Here is a 21,034-nt window from a genome sequence, read left to right on the forward strand (position 1 = left end):
CTGCTCCTGGCTAATTCCACCTAGCCTCATCTCTACAATAAACTGGTGTTATCAACCCCCTGTCGTCTGTGTCTCTGTGCCGGAGGTCCCTGGAAACGCCATTTGGGTGGCGTATGGTGGCGAATCTGCCACACTGGCACCTGAGCAGGGACTCTCCGGCATGGGGAAGGTACACAGAAGGGCTGTCCGAAGACGCCCTGGAGCCACCATTGGTTCGACGGGCGGCTCCAGCACAACCCTCTCCCAAGTGGCAGCAGGAGCAGCAGCACCTAGGGGGTCCGGCGGAGCACCTGGGGAGAAGCAGCGCAGCAACCACCACAGGCAACCACTGGTAGCTAGTTTCTCCGCCCAGCGGGCATCGCCGGGACCATCCAGCAGCCAGACCAACCCCCTCTCAACTGGCAGCGGCAGCACCTGGTGGGTCCAGTGGAGGACCGGGGGAGAAGCAGCGCAGCCATCACCACAGGTAACTGCTGGCAGCTAGCTTCTCCACCCAGCAGCCACCCCGAGGACCGTCCAGCAGCACAGCAGCCAGGCCACCCCTCCAAGCAGCCCCCGCAGCGGCCAAGTTCAGCCACGCCGTCACCAGCAGCGCAGCAGCCCGAGGCCCCATGCTCCGGAAGGGAGGAGGGGGCATTCTGTCGGCGCCATGGTGGAAGGAGGCCGGTCCACTGTGCTGCTCCGGGGAACTCGGGTCCTCTGGGAGGTGACCTGTTAAATTCTTTTGCACATTTGTTTTTATGAGGTATGGAAACCCTGTGTCAGAGTCTGTTTCGAACATTTTTTTTCATTATTTTGTTCTCTGCTTGGTGGGGTGGGGGAGTAGGCTTTGGGGATTCCTTCTGGCCTCAGTTTGGTGTTGGGGGTATGGGTTGGCTTAAGTAGCCACACCTGGTGCTCGTTGGTTGGGCTAACGAGCATCAGGTTTTAAAACCCCGTCCACACACTCAGTCATGATGGGAGCCCTCTGTCATGACATGTTCCATCTGCTCCTTGCTAATTCCCCTCTAGCCTCATCTCTACAATAAACTGGTGTTATCAACCCCCTGTTGTCTGTGCTGGAGGCTCCTGGAAACGCCACTTGGGTGGCGTATGGTGGAGAATCTGCCACACTGTGTTTGTGAACAACAGATGGTATAATCCAAGACATGTTACTGTGAAGGAGCGTTTCTGTAGCCCGGACATTGAACTTTTAGCTGTGAGTTTTCGTCCATATCATCTGCCGAGGGAGTTTACATGCACCACCATTTTTGCTGCTTACATCCCACCAACAGCTGTTGCCGACGCGGCATGTGACATCATCAACTCAGTCACTGCCAGACTACAAACAAAACACCCAAATGCATTCATAGCAATTTCGGGAGACTTTAACCACACTTCTCTCACAAGGATTGTGGGGAGGTAGTCACAGGAAGAAAATGAGACTCTTCAGGGGTGTTTTTAGGCCACAGACTGGGACGTACTCTGTGAGTCCCATGGTGATGACATCAAGTCCATGAAAGACTGTATAACAGAGTACATCAAGTTCTGTGTGGATAACACCATCCCCACCAGGACAGTGCAATGTTTCAGCAATAACAAGCCCTGGATCACCAGCGACCTGAAGGAGCTGCTAAATAACAAGAAGAGAGCCTTCAGGGACAGGGACAGGGAATTCCTGAGGAGTGTGCAGAAGGAGCTGAAAGTGAGACCCAGGGAGAGCAAGGAGGCATACAGGCAGAAGCTGGAGAGCAAGCTCCAGCAAAACAACATGCGGGATGTGTGGTCAGGAATGAAAAATCACAGGCTTCATGGTGTAGGTGGATCAGGCTGAGGGAAGCCTGGACAGAGCCAATGAATTGAACTTGTTTTTCAACAGGTTCAGCACAGGACCCTCAGCTGCCTTCCTCCCTACTCCCAGCCACACAGACCCCACACCCTCCCTGCCCCCACAGCTGTTTCCCTCTCACATCTCCACAGTGATCAAGACCACAGACTCACACTGTGCCTCCCCTCACCCCCCAACCCCCACCATGGACTTCAATACCCCCCGAGTCACCTCTCTGTTTCCTTTCCTTCAGCTGGAGAGACTGCACCAGAACAAGGCTGCGGGTCCGGATAGTATCAGCCCCAGGGGCCTGAAGGTCTGTGTGGATCAGCTATGTTGGATTCTACAGCACCTCTTTAACCTCAGCCTCAGCCAGGGGAAGGTTTTACTGCTGTGGAAGACATCCTGCCTTGTTCCGGTACCTAAGAAGTCCTCTCTGTCAAGCCCACAGCCTCCTAGTGCCACTAGGGGCCGCTCATATCCTCTCCCACTCCTTCCATCTGCACCTACCCACCCACCTGAGATCCAGCAACCATCAGAACCCACTGTATTTATTCCCAGGTCCTCCATCCACTCATCGCCAGATCGTCAAATAACTTACCTGAGTTGGTATCTCTCCTGGCTCCGTCTAAATCGGAGAATTTGTTTGTTTGGTCTCCGTACTAACCTGCCCGTTTCCCTCTCCATGTCCAAGTCATTCCTGTCTTGCTTCGTCGAACCTGGTTCCCTGTCCACCTACCCAGAACCTGGATCCCTTCTTCCTCATCCACGTCACCCTTGTCCTTTCCTGCCTCGCCCTGTCCGGTAGTCCCGTCTTCCAGGTCACGTCCGCCCGATCCAGCCACTCCTGTGACTCTTAATAAAACTCCTTTGTCCCTCCCCTCTACCAGCTGCCTCTGTGTCGTGCGATTCAGTCCCTCCCAGCCCCGGTCGCAACACTATCCATCTGCCCTCAATGACTACAGACCGGTTGCCTTAACATCACACATCATGAAAGTCCTGGAGAGACTCATATTGGCCCAATCTCACACCTCAGGTGAGCACCTCTCTGGACCCACTGCAGTTTGCCTACCGCCCCAAGGTTGGAGTTAAAGACGCCATCATCTACCTGCTTCAGTGAGCCCACTCTCACCTGAACAAAGCAGGCAGCACTGTGAGGATCATGTTTTTTGATTTCTCCAGTGCTTTCAACATGATCCAGCCTGCAGCCTCCACTGCTGCAGGAGAAGCTCCAAGAGATGAGGGTGGACGCTTCCACCACCTCCTGGATTATTGACTACCTGACGGACAGACCAAAGTTTGTACAGCTGAGGGAATCTGTGTCTGAGCGGGTGGTTAGCAACAAGGGGCGCCGCAGGGGACTGTACTCTCACCTTTTCTCCTCACCCTGTATACCGCAGACTTCCAATACAACTCAAAGTCCTGTCATCTGCAGAAATTTTTGGATGACTCTCCAGTTGGGAGGTGTATCACTGGTGGACAGGAGACTGAGTACAGGGAACTGGTGGACCACTTTGTGGCATGGTGTGGAAACAACCAGCTCCTCTTAAATGCGACCAAGACGAAGCAGATGGTTGTGGATTTCAGGAGGACCAGGACTAAGCCGAACACTATTTCCATCCTAGGAGAAGAGGTCGAGGTAGTGGAGGGTTACAGGTACCTGGGCGTTCACTTCGACAACAGACTGGACTGGAAATGCAACACTGAGGCTGTGTACAGGAAGGGACAGAGCAGACTCTACTTCTTGAGGAAACTCAGGTCTCCCTTCTTGAGGAAACTCAATGCGTGCAGCAAAATATGTTGCATATCTTCTACCAGTCTGTTGTGGCTAGTGCAATTTTCTTTGCAGTCATCTGTTGGGGCAGCAGCATTAGAGCCAGCAACTCAGAGAAACTGAACAAACTCTGGAGCCCCTAAAGCTGGTTGTGGAGCGAAGGACGTTGCATAAGCTGCTCAGCATAATGGACAATACTGCACACCCCCTACACAACCTACTGTTCAGACAACAAAGTGTCTTCAGCCAGAGGCCCCTTCAGCTCCGCTGCAATAAGGACCCTCACAGGAGGCCATTACTTCCCACCACAATAGCCACCTACAATGACTCCCCTCTGTGCCAGGAGAGAAACCCCTCCTCTGAATGGCAATGCACAAGGCACATTTTTACTTTACATTTAACTTCCACTTTTATACCGTATGTATAGGCAAATGATAAAACCCAGAAATATCCATAATGAAAAATATATATGTATGTATATGTATGTGTTTTACGGTGTACAACAGCATATGTACAATATCTGAACAGGAATTAATAATAATGTGCAGTATGCAGCATATTCTGCAATGATATAGTCGGTATAGATAAAGTCGTTACAGTGGGATACACTTTTGGGGCAAATTAATGACATTTTCTCCAGAAAATGTCATTAATTTAGCCGCAGGTCTTTGACAGTCAAACATTTCTAGGAACCCACAACCGCCCCTGGAAGTTATATCACAAAGGCCCCCTAAATTGTACCAAACTAAGAATGCATATAACTTGGAGAATGTAAAGAAACATTGATCAGAGCGTAGCAATTATATTTCCCTTTGTTTTTTGTATTGTAGAACTGTCATGTAATCCCAATGAAGGCCATTGATTGGGAGTATTTTTAAATATCTGTTTCCAGGGAGTCCCTGGGACTGAGAAGAAGTGGAGGAAAGGACTTACAATGTGGCTATAAAATCTATGAACTAAAAATCTGACTAAAACTAAACTAATATGGTCAGCGTTTTTGTTGTTAAAGTTACATTTACCAACTGGCCCCACTGGTCGGCATTTTTCCATTGCTCAACCTACGTCACACGTTCCGTTGCTCTGATTGGTTGTAGGACTATCCAATTACGTCCTGAGACATTTTGGTTTGTGCCTGTGATAACGGCCATTGGAAATCGAAAATGAACAGAGAAGTTCAAGACTAATTTGCAAATTGGTCTGAATTGGTCTGGCATCCCCTTACTTGTTTACCAGGGGGCTGAAAAGTCAAGGCAAGAATTTCTGATAAAAATTTATAGGAAATCCATCTGGCCCAGAATATTTGGCCACTGGTAGACTCCCTTTGGCTCTCCTCCTTGGTAACATCAGCTTCAAGACTCCTGATCCTCCTCTCATATAAGGAGTAGTTGCAAGTGTCCACGAAGGCCTGTGTTAAAGCTGTGCAGCATGAGCAGCATCTAATGCTCTACAAAAATCAGTAAATGCAGCATTAGTTAGTGGTTCCCCTAGTACTGTACTGTCTATCAATCTAATTGAGGTAATTGCCGAAAAGCTTTCTTCTTTCAGACTTTCCAGGCAAGCAGTGCTTCGACCTTTTCTCCATTGTGTTCAGCTATAATAGAAATAAGCCAACACCTATGTTCCCAGTATACATATGTTATGTATACTGGGATACATATACGTATACATACATATGTATCTTTTTGTTGCTAGCTAGCCTTTAGAAATGCCCCAGAAAACATAAATAAATATATTCTCCACATTTCCCACAATTTACATAGACACACACACATACACTTCACTCACTGTAAGGCTGCCTCTGTGGTCCCAGCACTTGGATGTCCATGGGAGAGTATATACCATTCAGTATCTCTCGAGCTTTATCTCCGTTATGTTTGTTACAGGCGTGGATGGAGCGAGTCTGCCAGTCGGTCCAGTACAGGGTCTCTTCAGACAGCGTCAGGGCGAAGGGGTGCGTCAGCGTGCCCTCCACCACGGTCTCACTGGAACAAGAGTAGTTTGAATGTGTAAGAAAGGAGGGATGCATACGCAAGTGGTACTAGAGAGTAGACAAACCCCTGAGGAGGAGCAGTTATATTTTGCCATATTGGTGTGTACCATGGCTTTATTACTATGTATACTCAGGAATTATTTGATACTTTTACAGCAAACGGGCTTGGGCGGTCATGCAAAATTCCAATCGATAAACGATTTTATCGGGGGTTCCCGCGTCCGCAGAACTTAACGTAATGTGGCAAATGCGGTCTCCCTGTTTTTCATTTTCCAATATTCATCACGAACAGAGGGTGTCCAAGCACCTGCCCTTTTTATCAGGCGCGCTTTTTACATTTATTTTAAATTAATGGGTGTCGAGGTAGCGGATTGTCTGAGCAAGATATATTCATGAGTCTAGAAGAATAGAAGTGAGACCCGATCCCCAGTGATTACTCAACAGCTCTGAGCAGAGATGGGGAGAGCCTCCACCCCCTCTCTCCCTCCCTCTCCTTCTTCCGCCCTCTCCCCCTCCGCTCCAGTTCAAGAAAACGGTAAACTGCACTTACACAATTTAAATTCTCTGATTTTTCCTGGCGGATAAAAAAAAAAAAGAAGAAGCCTGTTATCAATGTCAATCACGATCGATGGAGTCGATCGCCGATAAACGATTTAATCGTAAATCGGCCCAAGCCTAACAGCACATTTTTTCCCCAAGAATTTTCCCTTGTGCTCATAGATGCTTATGATATATCTTATCCCACTCACAAATTTTTGATGGTAAGTTAATTGAGCTGGATTGCTCTCCGAAAAAACATCTGGGCAATTAAAGCACAAACACACAGAAAGACAGAGAGAAAAAATCGATACACTACGCTGGAAAAAACGAGATTGAATATATTCAGAATGACCCTTCACCAGTAGTCCCTTCAACATACAGTATATGGTTTGTAATATATGCAACTCTATGATGGTAATAATGAATCAAAAGTAATAAATATCAAAAGACTGGGAGTGAAGAGACAAACAGCGAGAGAAAACGAAGGGACTGTACATTGTGGAGAGTGTGTGTTTTGATTGGGGCTTCTACATCAGCGCTCTGTTTGTGTTGGATAGTCCCTGCATACTCCAGTCTCTCTCTCTCTCTCTCTTTCTAGTATTCGAAGGAAAAGACTGGTTTAGAGTCTATGTGTGCAAGATCTCAGAGTAAACTATTCACATGTTCACCAACATTTTTTTCTTCAACTGGTCTAAATATCTCAGTCAACAAGTCGTTATGTCACAGTTAACCCACATAATTCAGCTTTAGTTTTATGGCTCATTTCCTCACTACATTGCATGCATCACACTGTGAGTAATAACCAAAGGATATTTATAGGTTTGATTTCTGGCAAGGTTTGAATTAATAAATAAATCACTTGGGCTAATTCTGGAATGGTTTCCATGTGTTTTTGTTCAGGTTTCAGTCAAGCAAACTTTTTAATGGCAGTCGTCTCCCAAACAACTGCCATTCCTGTGATAAACGATAATGAATTTGTCTACATGTTGTCCAGGCCTGATAGGGTTTTTGGTGTGTTAACACCAATGAATTCCTAGCAGACAGAGTGAACGCTTTATCCACAACACTATCTCTGCACATAATAAACCACTTAAAGGATGACCCTGTGTCTACGTACCGTGCCGTTCCATCCAGGTTCGCTCTGTGAATGAAACTGAGCTTGGCGTCTGCCCAGTACAACTTCTGCTCTTCCAGGTCGATGGTTAGACCGTTGGGCCAGTAAATATCCACAGCCACTATCACTTTCCTAAAAATAGAAGAAGAAGAGGTAGAGAGAGACTGAGAACAGCACCCAGCAAAAACAAAGTATTATTACTAATACTCATTGTCTTCAGGATTGTCTTTAGGAGGATAAGAAATGGGTGTGTTAAGGTAATAGGTGGGTAATGCCCTGCTTAGAGGAGATGACCTAAGCTCCAATCTGGCAGTTGCAGACATAATTTAAATCAGCGAGAAAAGCACTAGTTACTGCATGCACGCACCATCGACCATTGAAAAGCAACTATCAGGTAAAATGTTCAAATTAATTTACAATTTTGGGCTCATGGAGAAGATGGGTGGCCAGTGACAAAGGGGAAACAAAGGGGTCTCACAGACTGCCATAGCAGGGTGGTAGTAAGTCAGCAGGCCACAGCTATTTGGGATGGTAAAGTACTGTGTTTGTGCAGCTTTAACAATATAAAATAAAAAACAGGTTGGGTATTGATGGCTCTGCAGTCACAAGTCTCCCCAGTTACAGAATTGCAGGATTTATTATTTAGAAAAATACAGTTTTGACAAAATAAATAGACAACAGAGACGTGCGTAGCACAGAACAGGTTTTGTTTTGTTAAATCCAAGTAGAAAACAAAGGAAAAGTCAAACGTGTCTTTCAAAGGACAGCGTCTCTCAAAGGACAATTGCTCTGCGAGAGGCACAGTGGGACTGCTCCGAGTGGGAATGAGCGGAACCGTCCCTTACGCAGAGCGTTTAAATTTTTCGTTTCATAGAAGTTGGAAACTAGCAGAAATAGTATTTTTTTTGAGACACTGCTAGCAGTGTCTCAAAAATAATTTTTTTAACAATATGCAAGCAAGTGTGATTCAAGCAGGTTTGATTTTATTGGCACAAAACTGCGAACTTGGAGGTATGTTGTGACGGGTTCAGAAATTGGCAATCAGCAATAACTAATTAAGAGCGCGAGAGGAAACCAGGAGGAAGAGCTGTAATCTATAAATGTAAATAGAATGCATGGAATGTATATTAAAAGAAAATAATAATAGGTATTTTCTTTACACTTTAACTATTTATGACTTGTAATAATCTGCAGAATTAATCCAGACAGTCAGCGTCCCTGTGCCCACTATCTGCTTGAAATTCTGTGTCATGTGTCCTTTTTTTTTTTGTATGTACAAAAGAAATTTGTGTACATTTGTTATTCATTGGAAAGCACCATCTTTTGGAGCTTTCCCAAACTTCCTGAACACTGAAGATGCAAATTGGGACAGAACAAAAACAGATGGGAAGAGGACCATATGGCTTTGTTTTGTTGCCTTGGCTGAGACTGAGTCAACAAGCCTTTTCTCACACCATACCTGCATCCAGCCCCCCCCATTGCCCAGAAGCCATCTCTAAGACTTGAAATGTCTGGGAGAAGGAGATCCACAAGTAATTTGCACCTGCAAATTATCTCTCCTTTGTGTTCAGCCTAAATCTGAACCAAGGTCAAATCAGTTAGTAATTGAAGTAACATTAATCCTGCAGATGTTTGTTTTTTTTGGGGCATTTTCATGCTTTATATGATAGTGATAGTGCAGGGAGAAAGAAGGGATGACATGCAGCAAATGCCCTTGTGCCAGAATTGAACCTGGGCCGCTGGGGTAAGGACTCAGGCTTGTATATGGTATGCTCTACCCGGTGAGCCACTGGGGCGCCCTGTTTCTGCAGGTTTTTATATTAAAAATGATCCAACTCTCATCACTGCAAAGTTACCAATAATACTATTTAAATGTATTAACTTCCATGTTGCCAGGTTGCTATCTAGTGGCCAACATGTAGGAATCACAATAACCACCAAGATTACAATGTTCATTGTATATTGTCCAGTTAAAGATTTATTTTATTTATTTATTTTATGCTATTTGGTTTAAATTATTTTTAATAGTTAATAATTAGAAACCGTCTTAAAAGTTAGTTAGTCACGAATGTTATATTACTGAGAATGCTTTGGACCATGTGTTTGTTTTATTTTATATGTTGTATGTAAAACATTATCACAAGCGTTTATGTTTGAAAATCATTAATTGGTTTGAACATGTTGTGTGAAGCTTTGTGAATTTTGCATGTAGAGAAATTACATTCACTAGTTAGGAAAAATTAGCAACCAGTAAGAAAGGAGGCACACAAAAACTCCGCCTCCTCCACCATTTTGAGAAGGCGAGACACTTTAGTGTTTAGTGTTATAAGGAGCCATCAACAAGGGATCAACAGTTCGAGTAAGAACTTTTTTCTTTTAATTTTATTTTTCATTTTTTCATTTATTTTCTTTAAGTCTTTGTTTTGGCTAATGTTCGCCCCAATTTTAATCTTACTGAACAAGCGTGCTCCCGCCGCACAACAGAAGATTATTTAAAATTTTCTTTCTTTTGTTTCAAGATTCAAGAGGTTTATTCATCACATACATATACATACTTTCATATATATATGCAGTGAAATGTCAAATGTCAAATCACCAAACCTTGCGGTTTTTGCAATTCTACATTATTTTCTTCTTTTTTTGTTTTCAACGGATCCATGAAAGATTCAAGCCTAACTGATTAAGTTAGTGTAGTGAGATTAATTTCATTTGACGCTCAACCACAACAAGAGAAGCGCACCGACGCCATTGCCCTTCAACCCGGAAGTCGTCGGAGAGACGACGAGCTGCCGCAACTGCCCACAGACTCCACTCGGTCCACGTAAGCTTTGTAAAGCCCGCTGACACTCTCTACCACAACTCGACGTTGCATAAGGCAAAAGGCTCCTGATTCTGCTTCTTGATACAGGTTGATGTCGAATTAAATTAAGTCCTTTCTAGAATGAATTCCTTTCTGAGAAACTAACTGTCCTTAGCTTGTGCCTCTTTTCATTATTTTGATGAAAGAGTCGTATAACTGCTTGCCTCACTATTGTTTCTGAGTTAAAGTGTGTCACCATTTTTAAATCCTTTTTTCATTTGTTTACTTTTCTTATGATTCATTTAATTAATGATAAGAAATATAATTATTTTCTTTATAATTTAATGTCTTTATCATTCTTTACTATTATTTACTTTTTTATATGTTTACATTTATTCAATTAGATAGCATGATAAAATAAATCCCATTTATTGGAAAGAAGGGCAGCTGTTTGTGTTCCTTTAGAAGTGAAGACAGTAGTAAATGTCTCAGACAAGAGCTCCAATCCTTATGAGACTGATCAATTACAGTTCATTTGGTTTATATAATTTTCCCTTTGAATAAAAAGGGTGGTGCCCTGTAAATAAGTCATTTAGTATGATAATTTAATAGCTTAATAAACCATATAACACTACATAATTGATACCCTTTTTGACGAGTGCAATTTTTTTTATTCATGTGGTTATAATGCTACATTGGTGTGATTAAATTCAGGTTAAGGAAGTGTTTCAGAGGCGCAATTAGGTTACAGATTAAAATTATTTAAATGTTGGTTTGATTCATATCAAATACAGTAATTGATAGTCAAATCTTGTTGAACGCTTTACTACTGAGAAACTTCCTGCTGCAGCTTCTCACTGTGCATAAATGCAGTCCAATATGGTCAAAAAGATAGACTATATTGTCAAGTTGGACTATATAGTATACCGGAAAGAGAGTGATAAAATGCAATTTGATCATTTTTATCATTGTGCATTTTATGTTTTTTTTTTTTTTTTTTTTTTATTGTTTTATTTTAATTTTTTTGCCCTACCGCAAATCAACTCTTTTGGCTTTATCTGTGCTAATGCAAGAGACAAGGAACAGCAAGTCGCGGCAAGCTACGGAAGTACCACAAGTTTTGCAAGTTCCCATTTCCAAAAGGAGATTGACCATGTTTTAAAGGTTTAAATGTTTACCCCATTGAACCTCTCTCTTGTGTCTCAAATCACAACTGACATCACTAATCACCTCTTTATAATACTGCAACAAACAAGGTTTTGCCATCTTCTCAAACTAAAGGTTGGAACAAGGAAATAGTAAATAGGTGAAGGAAAATAAAATCCATCTGATTTGTGGGCAAACTCCTAAATATAACCAAGATGTGTAACAAAAATTTAAACAATATACTTAAATTTGTGTCAATGTAAAGATATTTTTAGAAATATCGACATTTGATCCGGGTTTGTATTATTTGAGAATATACATCTCTGCTAGACACATAAACAGACCCAAGCCCTGTGAAATATGGACAGACATGCAGTAGAAAGGTATCTGCATCTGCTAGGTTACAGTTGGGTGTTACCTGTTGCTTCCATCCATGCCGGCCCGCTCTATCCTTGGATCCTCCCCCCAATCAGTCCAGTACATGTAACTGAGGGAAAAAAAAAAAGATCGGGACAAGATGGTCAGAAATTAAACATCTGTTCAATTTTCCGACACTGACAATTTTGGTCCGAAGTGGTTGAAATTTGGACCGTAAAGGAGTTTAAAGACAGAATAACCACTTTACGTTCAGCACTAATCTTGTCCTGCTAATTTTAGACAGAAAGCGGCCCTTTATGTTTCTATCATACACATTTCTCAATCACTCTACAAGTTGAGATTTCAAACATGCATGCCCACACAAATAGAAAGAGAAACACACCTAGGATGCCTTCAGTTAAGGTCTGTGAGTTATGTACTTTGTGTGCACATGGATAGCCGAGAAATATGGGCTTGGGTGTCAAGGTTGAGATACACTTAAAAAGAAGTGGAAGTTTTGGATCAAAAAGACATAAGAACAAATTGACGCAGTGATCACCTCACAAGTTTACATATCCTGTCCTCAGTCTTATCAATTGGCCGTTTGTATTGTCAGTTTGTCAGTCTATGCTGCTATTCCTGGAAATTTATTTCAGATCTTTGTGAAGACAGCTTTTGTACCTTTATGTATTTTGTAAGACTTATAGGTATTAAGTATTTTGTACAAAATCAGTAAAGACTTTTCTCTTTTCATCTCAACCTGCCTAGTCTCTGGATCCAAATGTAGTGTAATAAAACTAAACTAAAATGAAACTAGTTCAGAAATATAACCGGCGAAATTCAGGGGGCAGGGATTGAGTAGACATTCTGATTGACATGTCCGGGGGTGAATAGAAAGTCCAGTGTGGACTGCCTGTTTCAGACTGGCCTTGATCAACAACAATTGCGAACTCTGCTGATAAATCTTCAAATATTATATATATATCAAATATTATATATATATATATATATATATATATATATATATTACCCATTGGCAGATAGCTTTGCTTTATTCAGATAGTGTGCTATTCATTTTCTGACATTGATGTTTTTGTAGTGTATTGATATTAACCTTCCCTAGGATTATCGCGACAAAATTTCTGCTACAATGCTCCGTCCTCTTCTTCTGGTGCTTCCATCTCTTTTTGCATTGTTTTTTTTTTTTTATAACACGTCTAAGCTGCTACACAGAGCTGGTGTCTTGGAGGAATATTAACAGTGACATGCCGGAGTTAGGAGTGAAGCCCAATGAACCGACCCCTGCTCTAGCAGCAGCTCTTACAAACAAAACAGTGCATACACACGTGCCTGAGTACATGAGTCTGTCGAGAGAGAGAGAGAGAGAGAGAGAGAGAGAGAGAGAGAGAGAGAGAGAGAGACCCCGAAATACACCTGGATGTTGGCAAAGGACCTGGGAAGAACCACACCCTACAGAGGAGACACTCCAATTCCTCTACAACATCACACACCCTACCAAGCAAGACAGAGGAAAGCTCTACCCAACAGACAACCTACCAGATCCCAGCCTACTAGACCCCCACCCAGAGGATCCCAGGATCCTAGACTCCCACTAAACAGAACCCAGAATAGGAGTCCTCCAGCCAATGTAGAGCAGTCAGGCTCTGGTGCCAGGCCTCTAGACATCACACCTGGCACAGCACCCCACACAGGACCACAGCTTGTTAATAATAAAACAAATAAAAAACCTACACACACACACACACACACACACACATCCCCAGACACACACACACACACCCCATTATTAGAAAGAAGATAAATAATAATAATAAATTATTGTTATTATTATTTTTATTATTACGTTTATTTATTATTATTATGATTTTTTTTAAGAATAACTTGCTGCCCGATCCTAATTGCAACTCAATTGTCTACTTGTCATTGTACATAGATCTATGTTAAAAAATATATGAAGGAAATTAAATCTCTCTTGATTAGCTCATGGAACATTCAAGGGTTACACAGTTTTTAGAACAAAGAGTACAAACCCAGAGTGTATGACATGTATGGAACGACACAACATTGTCATACTACTAGAAACATGGTGTCGGCAGGACACAGACACCCACTGTCCCCCAGGATACGCAGAAATCTTGTTACCATCCCTCAAGCAGAAAAAGACCAGACTCAGGTGGGGTTATTGTATGGTACAAAGAGGATTTGTCAAGCCAATTAAAACAAATCAAAAAAGCACCAACCCATATCTGGCTCAAATTAGATAAAAGATAATGATTTATATATATGTGCAGCATATAGCCCCCTCCAGGAATCTCCCTACTTTAATGAAAACTTTTTCAACAATCTCCAAGTAGAGATCAACCATTACCAGGCCCAGGGTAGCATTCTGCTGAAGGGAGACCTGAATGCCAGAACTGGATGTGAGCCTGATATGCTGGATGCTACTGACAAGAGTCACAACAGCCTTCCCTGTACCTCAACCCCACCGCTCTCCAGAGAAACAACCCTGACCTAGTGGTCAACAAAACAGGCAAAGAGTTAGTGCATCTCTGTCGCTCCTTAGGCCTGTACATGCTTAATGGTAGGATCAGAGGGGACTCTCTAGGGAGATCCACATACTGTTCAGCTCTTGGGACTAGTGTAGTTGACTATGCAATTACTGGCATGGACCCCTCCTCCATCAGCGCGTTCACGGTCAGACCACAGTCACCAGTTACAGACAACTGTCAGATAAATGTCTATCTGAAAACCACTGGACAACAAACAAAAAAAGAATCTGAGGCCTGCAAAATGTCCAAACTACACCCATCATACAGATGGGCTCCTGACAGTGACGTCACATTTAAAAGCATCATAACTTCGCCCTGAAACCCTGAGAGAATACAAACAAACCCTGAAGCAAAAAAAAAAAAGAAAACATTACAATCAAAAATTAAAAGAAATTGAAGAGTCCATCGACCAAAACCATTTCTGGGAAAGATGGAACAACCTAAACAACAGAGAAAATAAACATTTGGCAATACAAAACGGTCATATTTGGAAAAAACATTTCAAAAAGCTATATGAGGAAACATCACCATACAGTCTGTCCCCCAATCAGAAACAAATTCAAGAGAAATTAAGAATACTCGAAACAACTATAAAGAACAATCAGAACCCACTTGACTACCAAATTACAATAAATAATTAGAAGACAACATTAAAAAGCTAAAATCAGGAAAATCATGCGGTCCCGACAGCATCAGGACAGAGATGCTGAAGAACAGCAGTCCTGAGCTGCAGCAGGCCCTGCTTCAACTGTTCAACCTGGTCTTCAAGCTGGCTGCTTCCCTGAGATCTGGAGTCGGGGACTTATTTCCCCAATACAAAAGAATGGAATCAATCTATATAAAAAACAAGTGCGGAAAAATTGGCAAAAAAAGAACAGACTTCTTCACTCAAGGGCAAGGTGTTCGCCAGGGATGCAACTTATCTCTAACCCTCTTTAATATCAACATTAATGAGCTAGCCATGTTGTTGGAACAATCTGCAGCCCCAGGCCTCACCCTAAACAACAAGGAGGTGAAATTCTTGCTCTATGCAGACAACCTGGTGCTGCTTTCACCTACAGAGCAGGGTCTACAGCAGCACCTGGATCTGCTGGAGCAATACTGTCACAACTGGGCCCTGACAGTAAACTTGAAAAAAATTCTAGCCATTGAAAAAGGCAGACACAAAAAATCCTGGCCACCCAAAGATTATGTGGTCAGTGTAAGACAGGTGAGGTAGAGATGCACTTTCTATTTTACATTACATTTAGCAGACGCTTTTATCCAAAGCGACTTACAATTGTTCAATCACCAACAGACGCAGCCATCAGGAGCAATTAGGGGTTAAGTGTCTTGCTCAAGGACACTACAGCATGCTAGCAGGAGGAGCCTGGGATCGAACCAGCAACCTTAAGATCACTAGACCACCAGCTCTACCGCCTGAGCTACCATCCCCACATCCTACTAAACTGTCAACCATACCAACACTTTTTTATTTTTACACACACACACACACACACACACACACACACACACACACACACACACACACACACACACACACACACACACCTCACAAAAAGTTAGGGATATTCGGCTTTCGGGTGAAATTTCAGGATGAACCTAAAATGCACTATAACCTTTAGAGGTGAACTTAATTTGACCTTCTCTAAACTTTTGAATGCACATGTCCAACTGTTCAATGTTTCAGCACTTTTTGCACAACTTGCTGTTCTCTAACAAGGAGCTCAACGACAAAATTCACAACAGGTGTTTGATCCATGAATCGACCAATACATTTCCTGGTTCAATTAGAATTGGTGTTTAAACAGTCCTCTTCATCATGCTGTTCACATTTTGACATCATGAGACCAAGACGACACCTAACAACTGATCAACAGTACCTCGCCATTGCGAGGCTTCAAACAGGATGTTCTCAGAGGGAAGTGGCCACTGAGCTTAGACTGTCACAGAGTGTCATCAGCAGGTTGCAACAGAGATACAGAGACTGGAAGAGTCACAGAAAGGCATAGAAGTGGACGTCCTTTGGCCACATCCCACACTGATGAGCGCTTCATTGTGAACAGTGCCCTGCGTAACCGGATGATGAATGCCACTCAACTCCAACTCTTTAAGGGAGGTGAGAGGCACCCAAGTGTCACATGAGACCATTCAAACCATACAATAAAAATAAAATGAAATAAAATGGAATAGATAGAGGGAATATGCTAGAGTGAGGTAGTGTTTGGGATAATACAGCACAGTATACAACAGTACGGCGCAGCAATACGGCATCACGAACAACCCTGAACAGTGACACAGTATGCGGTACAGTATGCTACATACAGTACAGTAGGTAGTGGAGCCTAGTGTATGGCTCGGTTAGGACCCCTGGTGAGGTTAGCATTAACAGTTCTCAGTGCCTCAGTGCTGTTCTCTGATGAAAGTCCATTCACGTTGAACAGAAATGATGGCCGCCAACGATGTTGGAGACGTCAAGGAGAGCGCTAGGCATCAGCCACTGTTGTCACCAGACGAGCCTTTGGTGGTGGTGGTGTTACAGTGTGGGCAGGTGTGTCTAGTCAATAAAGAACTGCCCTACACTTTGTGAATGGTACAGTGACAAGCCCATACTACCTGAATACCATCATTAATCCAGTCATTGTGCCCCTGCATGAACAACACAGGCCTAAGTTAATCTTCATGGAAGACAATGCTCCAGCTCATCGAGGTCGCATCATTAGGGAACGGCTGCTGGAGACTTGGGTACCTCAAATGGTACGGGGGATGGTAGCTCAGGAGGTAGAGCTGGTCGTCTAGTAATCCAAAGGTCGCTGGTTCGATCCCAGGCTCCTCCTGATAGCATGCTGTAGTGTCCTTGAGCAAGACACTTAACCCCTAATTGCTCCTGATGGCTGCGTCCGTCGGTGTTTGAATAATTGTAAGTCGCTTTGGATAAAAGCGTCTGCTAAATGACTAAATGTAAATGTAAATGTAAATGTAAATGGAGTGGCCTGCACTTTCTCCAGACCTGAATCCCATAGAAAACCTATGGGATCAGCTTAGTCGCCGTGTAGAGGCTCGTAACTCTGTACCCCAGAACCTCAATGACCCGAGGGCCGTGGGGTGCCATGCCTCAGCAGACAATAAGTCGACTTGTGAACAGCATGAGACATCGTTGTCAAGCTGTAATTGATGCTCAAGGGCACATGACAAGTTATTGAGACACTGACATTTTTTGTTGTGGTTTACCCACCGCTGTTGTTGGCTTTTGTTTCAATAAATTGTTTGAGATGAGGAAATCACCATTGCATGCTTCTACTTAAATGCCCTACTTTTATGATATACTGTTATATCACTGTAGCGTGAACTTTTTACATTTTCCATAAATTTCACCCGAAAGCCAAATATCCCTAACTTTTTGTGAGTAGTGTATATACAGTGGTACCTTGATTTACGAGTGCACTAACATACAATTTTTCCGAGTTACGAGCCGTCGTTCCATCAATTTTTTTGTATTGATTTGCGAGCAAAAATGTGAGTTACGAGGAGCGAGCTTCAGGTGCCGCCGCTAGTTGGGGAGCGAATCTGGCCAGCATCCCACGTCTCACTCGTTCACTTCACGTGGTTATCTGACCATTTAAGCATCTCTTTTGTGTTTTGTGCTCGCGATTTGTGCAGTTATTTTGCCCCAAAAAAAAAAAAATTCCTAAGGGGTCCTAAGAAAGTAAGTGCTGAGAAGAAGAAGCTGATGATGTCGATTGAATTAAAGCATGAAATCATAGAAAAACATGAGCGAGGTGTGCGTGTGATGGAATTGCCGAATTCTTTTAAGTTAAGCGAAAGTAAGGCGGAAAAAAAAAAAAAAAAAGAATTGTAGCAATTAAGTTCAGCAATAAAGTGTAGCAACAAACAAAAGCGACCAAAAAAGCACGAAACAAACTCCTCTAACCTCCTCCGCCTATCTCCTCCACCTCCGCCAGTATCTTCCGTTAGTCCAAGTCGTCTGATCTCCAAGGTAAATACACTTTATAAAACCAGTTTATTTCTTTATTCTCTTTTATTATGTTTTATTATGTTTTTATACAATATTTGTTCTTTATAAATAAATTTTTCTCATTTAAAAACACATAACAAAAAAAAATTGGGGTGGTTTTTGGGGGGCTGGAACGGATTAATGGCATCTCAATTAATTTCAATGGGGAAAATTGATTTGCTGTACGAGCAGATTGAATTACGATCTCTTCACAGAACAAATTAAACTCGTAAGTCAAAGTACCACTGTGTGTGTCTGTGTGTGTGTGTGTGTATATATAAATATATATATATATTATTATTTCTTTTTTTAACAACTAAAATGATTAGCATGTAATATGACACTACATTAACTTTACTTGGAGTTTAAAATTATTGCCTCCAAATAACAGACGCAGTAGGTAACAGCACAATTTTAGTCTGTCCAAGCCTGGGTGCAGAATTAGATATTCTAGGAAAGAAATGACAGTGCATAGGTATTCCAGGCCAAGCAATGAGTTTGTTTAAAGTGGAAATCCATAAAATTGTCTGTGAGTGGATTACGGTACAAGTCAGAGTATTCCACTCAACAATGTGGTTTGGCCCAAGGTATTTTTTTTTTTTCCCCCTACCAGTCAAGTTTACTCCCTTCAGTTTCTTTTCACAAAAGTAGGCCGTCTTCTGATCAATTGATTTGTATTTTTTCATTTGAGTCGACTGACCACAAATGGCAACGCTGGTTTATGAAATTCACCACGGCTGCTATTTACTTTTTGCCCAATCAGTGCATTCTTGCCGGGAAAAGTTGACCCCACAGCCAAAAATGTAAACAGCATTTATAGGAGGACATAGATAAAGCAAATCCATTAAAATGAGGTGTAGCTTGTGTAACTAGTTCCGTAAGACAACTTGACAGAGCCACACACTTCCACGGCCTTATGGGCTGGCTTATTTAAGCAGCCAATCCCTCTTGCCATATTGCCCTAGGAACATCCGTAATATATCCAGTGTGAACTAGAATTTCAATTGATATTCAGGAGGTAATTTCATTTGAATTGAATTCAACTCGGCCCACAAACAGCAGAATGGCATGGGTAAAATAGGAGAATCAGTTAAACCTGTGGTTTAACTGATTCTCCAATTTTACAGATTTATTTATTTATTTATTTATTTTTATCGTCCAGATAGAATTGATGGACACAGCACATTGGGAGACAAGGTCAACTTGACGGCACCACATACTTCCATGCCCTTATGGGCTGACGTATTTAAGCAGCCAAACCCTTTTGCCCTATCTGCTGTCCTGTTTCCATACTGTATTTCTTCTTTATGTAGCTTCTGTCTTCCTCGTCACCTCAATCCACTTTTGTATGGTTCTACTCTTCCTTGTGGGTCTCTCTTTTGTCGTCACTAAAATAACTCTCCCTCCAATTCCAATTCCTTGTCTCCTCCCTGTACCTCTGCTTATCTCTGGGGATTTGTGTCTGTGTGAGTGTGGGGTGGGTGGGTGGATGGGTTTATTGAATTATTAGCCAAGGCCAGTGCATTTTTCTAAATTAAGCCCCCAGTATTTCCTCTTTCTTCTCGCTTCCTTCTTCACTCCTTCCCTTCCTTCCCTTACTATTAAGTGTCTTGTTGGTGTGCTTGGGAAAGGGGGGATTGTGAGTAACCTGTTCAAAGTAAAGCAACTAGTGTTGAATGATATGTTCAGTATGCAAGCAGACTGAAGTGAGAGTCAAGAGGGTGGAAAAGTATCTGCATTTGAAATAATTTTTTATTTATTTAAATCATTTACCATGGGAAACTTGACCATGCTTGTTGTTATCTATGATTATCAATGCATTGTAAGGACATTCGATTTATTTTCTTTAAGTATCAGATTTATTTAATGCTTTTCTATTGGACTGCATTTAACATGGTTGCCCCCGACTAAAGATTTTCCTGGTTGTCAGTTCAAGCCAATAATATATCTTATCATTGGACGTTTATGATAATTAAATTATTTAAATATATATTTTTGGGGCATCAGAAATTGGTTTGAGTTCCAGGGCTGAGAAAGAATTTTATATCTATCTATCTTGCAAGCTACCAGACACTGCTGTGCTCCTTCTCTTCCAGCATCACTGCTGCTAAGAAGGCCTTCTTCAACGATAGGATCAACGGTGCCACAGACACACGTAAGTTATTCGCCACCTTCAAGTCTCTGCTTTACCCTCCACCACCTCCCCCAGCTACTAACCTCACTGCTGACTGCCTTGCCTCCTTTTCTACTAACAAAGTGGCAGCCATCAGCAGCCAATTCACTAAACAACTTACTCACAACCTGTCTTCTCCAGCCCTAGGCTCATCGTTCCCTGGTTTCACCCCCCTCACTGAAAGTGAGGTATCTAAACTACTAACATGTAGCCGTCACAACTAACATGTACCTGTCCGCTAGATCCGATCCCATCTAACCTCCTTCAAGCCATATCACCGACTATCACCCCGGCAATCACACATATGATTAATTCTTCCCTAACTTCCGGCACTTTCCCTTCCGCTTTCAAAGCGGCTCGGGTTGCACCACTGCTCAAAAAACCCTCACTCGATCCCAATCAAGTAGAAAACAATTGGCCGGTCTCTCTCCTCCCATTCCTTTCCAAAACCTTAGAGAGGGCGGTCTCTAGACAGGTTGCAGAGTACCTGTCAAGAAACAACCTTCTTGATACACTTCAATCTGGCTTCAAAAGTGGTCACTCCACCGAAACAGCCCTGTTGTCTGTGACAGAGGCCTTAAAAACTGCTAGAGCTGCTGCCAAATCCTCAGTTCTCATTCTGCTAGACTTATCAGCTGCTTTTGACACTGTCAATCACAGCATACTCCTGTCCATACTCTCAAGTATGGGCATAACAGGCAGTGCACTTTCCTGGTTCGAATCTTACCTTACTGGGCGCTCGTTCAGT

General features: G+C 42.6%; 1 protein-coding gene across 1 annotated transcript in view; it reads right to left on the reverse strand.

Moving 5' to 3' along the window:
* The window catches only part of lrp5 (low density lipoprotein receptor-related protein 5), a 117,299-nt gene that overhangs the window by 56,750 nt on the left and 39,515 nt on the right, over positions 1-21,034 (reverse strand). Inside the window, exons 4-6 of the mRNA XM_080002409.1 lie at positions 11,590-11,658; positions 7,229-7,357; positions 5,367-5,563 (exon numbers count right to left, since the gene is read on the reverse strand). Of these exons, the coding sequence (XP_079858535.1) occupies positions 5,367-5,563; positions 7,229-7,357; positions 11,590-11,658 (395 nt within the window). The remainder of the gene's footprint in view (positions 1-5,366; positions 5,564-7,228; positions 7,358-11,589; positions 11,659-21,034) is intronic.

Source organism: Zeus faber (genome assembly GCF_960531495.2).
Source record: "Zeus faber genome assembly, chromosome: 6".
Taxonomy (NCBI): Eukaryota; Metazoa; Chordata; class Actinopteri; order Zeiformes; family Zeidae; genus Zeus; species Zeus faber.